Raw genomic sequence first — 9,372 nt, 5'->3', positions numbered from 1 at the left:
TTCCCCGTCATGTATTGTTGCCAGCACGACCTTTCCCTCCTCTGGGGTTAGACAGCGGAGGTTGGGGTGAGTGAATCCTTGGAGGTAAAGTTTGCCGCTCTGCATGTTGTAACGGGTTGCTCTCCGCTGGAGCTGTCGCGCCTTGATCTTGTCCTCTGGCAATGTCCCGTTACGCTTGTACTGAATAATTTCATCCATCCAACTAGGATTGGCCTCAATGTTGAAGATCTCCGCCAAGGTTTTTGTGATACTTGGCCTGTCCAGAGACTCTACCCTTGTGTCCGCTGGACTCTGGTGTGGCTGGGCGGTTGCCAGTCTTGCCAGTGAATCAGCCTTGGCATTTTTTCCCTGGGGATTTGTGTGATGGTGTGGAACTTGAATTTTTTAAGCAGCGTCTTGGTGTACCCTAAGTATGCCGCTAACTGCTGGTCCTTGGCCTGAAAGCTGTCGTTGACCTGGTTAACGACCAACTGAGAGTCGCTGAAGATGTTGACACTGTCGGCCCCTGAATCAATGGCGAGGAGTAGGCCGGCAATGAGTGCCTCATATTCCGCCATGTTGTTAGAAGCTTTGAAGTTGAATTTCAACGTGTATTCGACGCTAAGCCCCCCTGGTCCTGTTAAGATGATTCCGGCACCGCTGGCCTTGGCGGAAGCTGAACCATCCACGTGTAGGTTCCAGTCTGATTGTTGGGGAGCCGGCTCCATGGCCGTAACTATTTCCGTTCCGGGCGGTACATCGATCTTGGTTTCGGGCTGACGCTCGGTGAGCTTAGCAATGAAGTCTGCCACCGCCTGGCCCTTCATGGCGGTTCGTGGTTTGTAGTCTATGTCAAACTCGCTGAGCTCAATGGCCCACTTGCTGAGGCGCCCCGAATGTTCAGGGTTCTGCATTACTTGTCTCAGCGGTTGATTGGTTAACACATGGATTGTATGGGCATGGAAGTACTGGCGGAGGCGTCTGGTGGCAACGATGAGTGCGAGAGCAAGCTGCTCCAATGGAGGATACCGTGTTTCTGCTCCGTTCATGCCCCTACCGGCATAGAAAACTGGGAGCTAGTCCTGGCCTTCCCGCCTGACGATGGCGCAGCTCACCGCTGATTGAGATACCGCTAGGTAAATGTACAATGTTTCTCCTTGGACAGGAATGGAGAGGAGTGGAACTGCCGCCAGATATTCCTTCAGGCCTTGGAACGCCGCCTGGCACTCTAGGTTCCAATCGATGACCTTCTTGTGGGTTGTTTTAAGGACTTTGAAAAATGGGGCACACCTGTCGGTCAGTCTGGAGATGAATCGAGACAGGGCGGTTAGCTTGCCCTGGAGGCATTGGACGTGCACCTTCCATTCCGGGTCCTTCAAGTTGAGGATGGCTTACACCTTGTCAGGGTTGGCCTCGATGCCCCGCTCACTGACAATATACCCCAGAAATTTGCTGGCGGTGACGCCAAAGAAACATTTTTCTGGGTTGAGGCGCATACCATAGGTCAGGAGGATGGCTATTATGATTTTTAGGTTTGCCACATGTCCGCTGGCCTTTATACTCTTGACCAACATGTCGTCTACGTAGACCTCGATTATCTTGCCCAGATGTTCCGCGAACATGGCGTTCATCAGTCATTGATAAGTTGCTCCTGCGTTCTTCAAACTGAAAGGCATCACATTGTAACAATACAGGCCCTTGTCGGTGGTGAAAGTGGTGCACTCCTGATCGTCGGGATGCATCCTGATCTGGTTATAGCCGGAGAAGGCATCCATCATGCTGAGGAGCTCGTATCCAGCAGTTGCATCGACGAGTTGATCGATGCGGGGTAGTGGGAAACTGTCCTTCGGGCATGCTTTGTTAAGGTTTTTGAAGTCGACGCACATCCTCCACCTGCCGCTAGCCTTTTTGACCATAACCAGGTTGGAAATCCACTAGGGATAGATGACCTGGCGGATGAACCCAATGCCCTGGAGCTTGGCAACCTCCTCTCTTATAGCACGGTACTTCTCTTCGTCAAAGGCTCTGCGTTTCTGTTTGATAGGGTAGAAGGATGGTTTGATGCTCAACTTGTGTGAGATGATTTCAGGGGAGATACCCGGCATGTCTGCATATGACCAGGCAAAGACCGTAGCGTTGTCACGTAGGAACTGAGTGAGCTCCGCCGCCAGCTCTGGGTCTAATTGAGCTCTTATGCGGACTGTCCACTCAGGGTGCTCGTCCGAGATGCTGACAACCCTCAGTGATGTTTCTGGGTTGACCGGCTCCTTCCTTACGTACTCTTTTCGTCCTCCCTAGGGTCCTCAAAAATGTTTGGTAGCGGTGCCTGACTGCCTACCGCTAGGATCTCATGGCGGCGGGTTGATTGTGCTATAGTAGTAGAATAACACTCGCGTGACAACTGTTGACTTCCCCTGACACAGCCTGTGTCGTTGGATGTGGGGAACTTCATGAGCAGCATATACCCGGCGATGATGCACTTGAGTTTGTTGAGCGCTGGCCGACCAATGATGGCGTTGTATGAGCTGAAACAATCGACAACTATGAACTCCGTATGTATTTCAGCCATACATGGACTAGTACTGATAACTAGCCGCATATAGTCAGAGCCCAGTGGTTGCGTGACGTCACCGGAGAAGCTGAGCAGTGGTTCATGATCTTGGAGCAATTTTCTGTTCCGCTTAAGGTCGTTGTAACAACCACTGAATATAACATTGATAGCGGAGCCGCTATCAACCAGGATTCTTCCCACCGACATTTTGCTGAGAATAGCGTCGATCAAGAAAGGATCGTCATGGGGCAGATGCACTCTGCGTTCCTCCTCCTCTGAGAAGGTAATAGGCTCCCAACCAGATCTTGGGAGTTTGGCGGATCTCTCGTAGCGGATGTTGCAAACTTCCTTTGGGTGCTTAGCTCGTGCATAAAGCTTTCTAGCTCTGTGAGACATGTTGGTGATTGGAGCACCTCCGTCGATTGTGTTGATGCGGCCCATGGGCTCAATATCGGCGATCACAGGTGGCGGTTGGCGCACCTTGAATTGCTCCAGCTTGCCATCACGGTACAAGGTCTCAATGGCTGTCTTGAGGGCGTTGCAGCTGTTGGTATTATGACCGCTGTCCTCGTGGTATTTGCACCACCTGTCAGTGTTTCTTGGCTTTCCCGTTTTTGGGTATTTTCCAGGGGGCGGCGGTGGGATCTGATCCTTGCACTGATTCTATATTTCTTCATACGAAGCCGTGAGGACTGTAAATACTGCATACCGCTGGGAAGACTCCGTATGTTTGTTGCGGTTGTCCCCATGGGATGAGCGGTTTCCCTTGTAGTGTTGGTCCTTTTGCCACTTGTTTTGGTACTGACCCTACTGCCACTCCCTCTTCTTGTCAGTTGGCGGTGTGGAGGTTTTATTAGCGGTCCCCTGCTGACTGGAGGAGGGTTGCGTCGACTTTGCTAGCGCCGCTGGTGGCGGTGGGGTCTCCCTATATGTGATGAATTCTGCTTGCGCATGAATGACCGCCTCACTCATGAGGTGGTCGTATACCGCATTTGGATGATTGTAGTTGAGGTAATAGAGAAATGGCCCTTTGAGGAGTCCCTGCTTAAAAACCGCCAAAGCCATTGTTTTATCAAGATCGCGGCACTGAGATGCTGCCGCTCGCCACCTTGTGACGAATGCCTTCAGTGTCTCCTCCGTACCCTGCTTGACGTTGAACAGTTGGCTTGTGTTGTGGTGCCCGGCAAACAGTAGGATGAACCGAGAAAGGAAAGCGTGCGATAATTCCTGGAATGAGTCAATGGATCCCGGCGGGCATTCGAAGAACCAATTCATTGCCTCATTGTCCAGCGTTTCGCTGAGCAAGTGGCACAGGGTGGCGTCATCGAATCCCTTGTTGTTGGTGACCTTCTTGAAGGTGTCCATATGGACAAATGGATCAGTCTTACCGCTGTAATGTGACGTTTTTGGGGTCTTTGCAGCGGTAAATGGTCCTGGCCTGGACGTGAAAAGTGGATTTGAAGCTGGTGCTGGGGTGCCTGATTCCGCCCGGATTAACCTTTGTTCCAACTGCTGCATCCTTTCCAGTATTTGAGTGGTTGCATCGCCGGCGGGGTCTAGCCGGGTACTCCGCTGAACTGATCCTCGCCTGGGAGCGGGTGGGTTTCCTTCTGTTCTTGCCCGAGGTCTCAAGCGGTAGGTGTGCAGTGACAACTCTGCCTCCTGTTCCAACATTAGCTGGGGTACAGGGGGTGGTCCCATTCCCACTAGCTCTGGTGGGTGCAGCGGGACCTGCAGATGCACGACTGGTGCTGGTATCAATGCTCCGGTACCAGGTTGGATGTGCCTGTTGCTTTGTGACTGCTCGCTTCGAGCCGGATTGGCGGTTGCCTCCAGCGTTTTCTTTAGCTCATCAAAGCGGGACACAAGCGTGGCCACCTGCCTTTGGGCCTCGGCCTTTTCCTTGTGCTCTTGTTCACGCTCTCTGTTCGCTTTGTGAAGATCCGGCAGTGCCAGCTCATATAGGGAGGCGAGGTCTTGGCCTAGCGGGCGGCTGCTACTTGGGTTTGTCTCACCGCCGGGGTTGACCGGGGCGGTGAATAATGCGCGGTTGATGCCTACCACTGGGTTGGTGGGTTAGGGAATGGCGGATTGATCTGCCTGCTCTTCAGCGTTCCCCCGCTATCGTTAGTCATGGTGATTGTGGCGGGATGACCTTTTGTTCAAGGCTTCCCACAGACGGCGCCAATGTTAATGCTCAAGTCCGGCGGTAGCCGATTCCTTGCTTAACGCGGGTCCGGTGGGCGGACCGCTACTCCGAGGATTAGATGATTCCCGTTTGCTGCAACACAATAGACAGGGCGTCAGAGGGAGACCGCGTTGGGCGGTCTTCACTGCTCCGATGCCTAAGTCAGTCACTGTATAGGGGCAGCATAACAATAAATGAGTAGTAATTGCGTAATTAATGAGGAGAGAGGAGAGAACCTTTTATGGTTGAGGAAGAGGTTGATCTTCTTCTTGTTTCCGATGTGGGACTGATGTGCTTTGATTCCCAGCGTCTGGAGCCTCTGACGCTATCTTGACGCGGCGCGTCAGCGGTGATCTGGGGGCGGTCCAGGGCTCAAGCGGTAGGCTGCCTGGCCGTGCCTTCGCAGGTCACCCCTTTGGTGGGAGTCGGTACCTCTGCGGTACAATGAGCGTGGCTCATTATAGCTAATTATGCTCGTTCTGGCACATGTAGGTACACGGATCTAACCAATACTCAAATAATCAAGAGGTTTTTGTTCATCTTGAAGAGTATATAAGAGATCTTCTATATCTTGTTCAACTTTATAGATTCTTGTTTGAAGTCTATAAATGATATCCCAGTAATCGGGAGGTTCCCTGATAAGATTATTTCTAAAGTTTTTCAACTTTTTCAACTTTTCTTTTTCTCTTCTCAATTCTTTGTTAGTACCATTCCAAAGAGCAATTAACTCAAGTCTATCAGCGATCAGAATTATGAATAGTAAAAATTAATTGCTTACCTTTGAATATAGATGATGAAATATAGCTGCAAATATAGTCTAGACAATAAATTCAAGATGGGCCCACCACGTTTCATCAAAATAATAATAAAATAGAAAGTAGAGAGAGAGAGGGGTACTAATGGTATAAACGCTAAGTGGAAGGAATAGTTGGGAGAAAAAGAGAAAACTTTTGTGTGAATAGGATTGAAAATAAGTTGGTGGAGTGTATGGGGTGTATTTTGGTATTTTGTGGGTAAGTGGTCATTATCCCTAAACGTAAATACATAAAACTACATCATTTTTTACTTCTATTTGACCCGAGCCTATGACTTGAGAACATCATCTATACATTACTTCCTGCATAGATAACAGTCATAACGCCCATGGGACCTAACTGGATAGAACCAATAACTGTATGATGCATTCTTTCACTTTTGTCAACAACCTCTCTGTGTTTGATTGAATCTTTTCAACGCCTCCAATGTCCTTCTATGACAAGGATAATGATACAAGCAGAACTGCAAGTGTGGGGCGGTGGCTACTGATCTAGCGTGGTACCAGTGGTGGTTGCGCTGACAGACTTTGAAGAGTATTAAATCAAGTACTGATCTAGATGTATTAGCAGTAGCATTTACATCTTCCCTTACTCGGCTACTTCATTATTCTCGAAGCCCTTCTTTTTCTTTTTTCTTTTTTGATTTTTCACAGTACTGTTCTACTTTGCAAATTTCAAGCATCTCCTAATGGCTGATTCCTGCTAATACAGGCTCAGAATTCCCAATGCAGGATTCTTTACTCCAATCTACATAACACGATTAGCTTCAAAACAGAATACTTAATGAGAAATAAGATTTAGAATAATACTATCAAATGTTGCGACGTATTAAAATAAAGCATGTGGCAACAATATTGTATGGTTTAAAATGCCTTTTTAAAAATTTTGCATCCGTTTTGTTTCATTTTGAACAATAAGCACATGGAGACATGTAACTGAAACCATACACCACGTCAACAATGTGACGCACCCCATATAATTTCTGTCTAATTTACATACATAGAGAAACCAGTATATCAGTTTTACTATAGCAGTATTTAGGAATTTATAGGAAACTTAAAAGATTATGAGAAGGAACTCTGCATGGCTACTACTTACTATCATGGATTACCCCCTAATCGAGTGAGGTTTATTATTACACAAATATAGAATACTAATCAATAACTGTTTCACTATTATCGAATCCAAACCATTGTCACCCTATAAATCATGACTGAAACGGTTTCAAGAATACACTGGTTCCAGACAGAACAAAGATTTTGCGGAGTGCAACAAGAATGGCTAGTTAATTGAAGAACTCAAACAAGGCATGATATTAATTAATACTGTAACTTTCTGAGGTTCACAAACTGGCTCAAAAGAACATAAAACATCAGCCCCTCAAAATACACAATAAGCCTTCTTTCCCTATTTTTTTTTTTTTCCTAAAACTTGTGAAAAGAAAAACCCAGATACAGACAGATAAAGGCATGCAAAACTAGTTCCTTGCGAACAGTCAGGTGAAGTCAGAAACTAAACCCTCACATCATCTAAGGTCCCTCCTCAATCCTCATGTAGTTTTAGCTTTGGGAGCTCTTTTCCTGAGTCTCTTTGGCATTGATATCTTCATGCTTATGAAAAAGAGCAGAGCCCCAAACAAGGCCAAATTCTGCAAATCAGGGAAAAGAAATCATTAACAGTAATTTTTAAACTTCTCCTTTGTTTTTAAACTTGCATTGAATCCCTATCTAAACCTATCCCATTGTCTAAGAAAATTGTAGATTAGGTGAATTGTAAAAAGCCTAAACACACTCCAAGAGCAAGAGTCCAATCCATAATGGAGCAAGCTAACTGTTGGGCCAAGACTAATAATATCAATATCAGAGCATAAAGCAATGCTACACATTTCATCCTAGTGCAAAGATCTAATTTCAGTTGCAGTTAAGAATTACCAAAGCTAATACTAAATTACACATATTTCAACTAACATAAATAATCTAGTCCGTGTAGCTTGACCTCAACTCAGTTTGGTTGAGTGACTCATGCTTGTTTGTTTTGTCAAAAACAACGTCCAGAAAATGCAATTTGAACAAATCATGTTGAGAAAGTGAAGGGTACATCTGTCAAGTTCTCATTTTATAAGGGGAAAATGTGAAATAGAGACAAAGATATAGATCTAATGCGTAAACAAAATTATGAGGCAGCAAGTAATCCTGATTCCTAACCTGGGTAAACTTGAGGAAAAGTTGATTGAATTCTTTTTTCTCCGCATCATAGTTGTAGAAGTCATACAATATAGGAGTTGCAATGGCCTGATGCAGAAGCTGCAGGGAAACACACACATGATTTAATCTCCATGTACACACCAAAAAAAAAAAAAAGGTAGACAAGCCAAGGCTAGTACAAACCAGCAGAACAGCTCCAAGAGTACTTCCAAAGATGAAAAGAACACCCCCGACACCCTTCAAGACAATCGCCGCCGCCACTAAATGCTTAATCTGCCAATAACAAGTCCCAAAGATCACTCTCCTTGTGTCCAAATTAAACCAATCACAAAACCGTAAATCCATCACAAGTACTAAATCATTCAACTTTCTCACCTCAACTTGCTTGGGCACTTGCACACCGGTATGAGCTAACAGATGGCTCGAGAAAACATCGAGCTTTGGTCTCAAATACTTAGCTGCAGCTCCCCCATCCGAACCAAATTCATTGAACCTATATATAGCAACACTTGTGAAAACTATCTCATCATAACGGTTAAGCATAACCAATCATCATACAACCTAACCATCAATCACTACACTCATAACGAACTTAAATTCTTTAACAACACCACTAAGATCAAGTTTCAGTTACACTTTCTACTTAGATCCAAGCACAATCACTGAGGATGAACAACTATGAAATCACCGAAATTGCTTCAAAGAACCAGGGTAGGGTTCCGAAGAAGTAAAATTCCATTTGAGATTTGCGTGATTCGAACCTTGAACACTTCGAAACTTGATGAACAAATATTATTATTATTATTATAATAATGGAAAGAAAGAAGGAGACACAGATCTGGAGGCTCACTCTTGCCAAGCGGAGAGAAGGAAGACGGAGGCGAAAAGGAGTCTCCCAGCGGAAGAAACGAAGGCCATGTCTGTACGGGGAGAGACCAAAACGACGCCGCTTCGGACACTCGAGGAGGAGACTTTGCGATTTCGAAAACCAACTCGGACAGGGGTGGGGGTGATAAGGAGGAGCGGAGATCGAGGAAGACGGCGTCGTTTTGGGTCCACGCGTTCGAAATTTTAAAAACGTTAAGCGGTGGTTGGCTGGGGGAGTACTGGTACTCGCGCGAGTGTGATACAGTAAATGTACTCGCTGTGTGGTATGAGATCGGGAGGCCTACACGTATGTCCGGCCAATCGGAGTGATTGGGTACTTGGGGGCCAAGGTGGTGACGTGGCGGGGTGGGGAAGCGAGTATGTTGAGGGTATGGAAGATGCGGGGTGAGTTGATTTTTCCACAGTGGAAGGCGGGTTTTACATTGGTGCCCCCCCACTGTGTTCTTACAGCTTTTGAAGTCTAAATTTTGAAATAAAGAAGAGTTCAAGTTAAAGTGGTGTTGTCATGCTTTCTTTTCCACTTGGCTTTCTTTTTGGTAAAATCTCACTTGGATCTGTGTTTGCCACCAATTATTAGACAAAGGAAAGACAATTCACCAAGAATTTAGGGTTAATTATAGAAAAAGGCGTCAATTTTGGTAAATCAAACTTCTTTCTACTGTCACAAATTAGAGTTATTGTAAGTGCAGCGTAAAGTTTAAGAATAGAAGAGTACGCATAAAATTCTAAAAAGGAAGTCATGTTTGA

At 46.1% G+C, this 9,372-nt stretch overlaps 1 protein-coding gene across 1 annotated transcript; it reads right to left on the bottom strand.

Annotated features, from left to right (window-relative positions):
- Positions 1–6,811: 6,811 nt before the first annotated feature.
- LOC112195909 lies at positions 6,812–8,774 on the bottom strand. The gene is made up of 5 exons (XM_024336142.2): positions 8,588–8,774; positions 8,113–8,230; positions 7,921–8,010; positions 7,738–7,836; positions 6,812–7,181 (listed from the first exon to the last, which is right to left on the bottom strand). The coding sequence occupies exons 1-5, from the start codon at positions 8,653–8,655 to the stop codon at positions 7,083–7,085; spliced, it is 474 nt and encodes a 157-aa protein (XP_024191910.1). The 5' UTR covers positions 8,656–8,774; the 3' UTR covers positions 6,812–7,082.
- Between the last annotated feature and the right edge of the window lie 598 nt (positions 8,775–9,372).

Source organism: Rosa chinensis, chromosome 4 (assembly GCF_002994745.2).
Source record: "Rosa chinensis cultivar Old Blush chromosome 4, RchiOBHm-V2, whole genome shotgun sequence".
Lineage (NCBI taxonomy): Eukaryota > Viridiplantae > Streptophyta > Magnoliopsida > Rosales > Rosaceae > Rosa > Rosa chinensis.
Note: the sequence above shows the minus strand (reverse complement) of the source record. Positions and strands in the feature narration are given on the sequence as shown.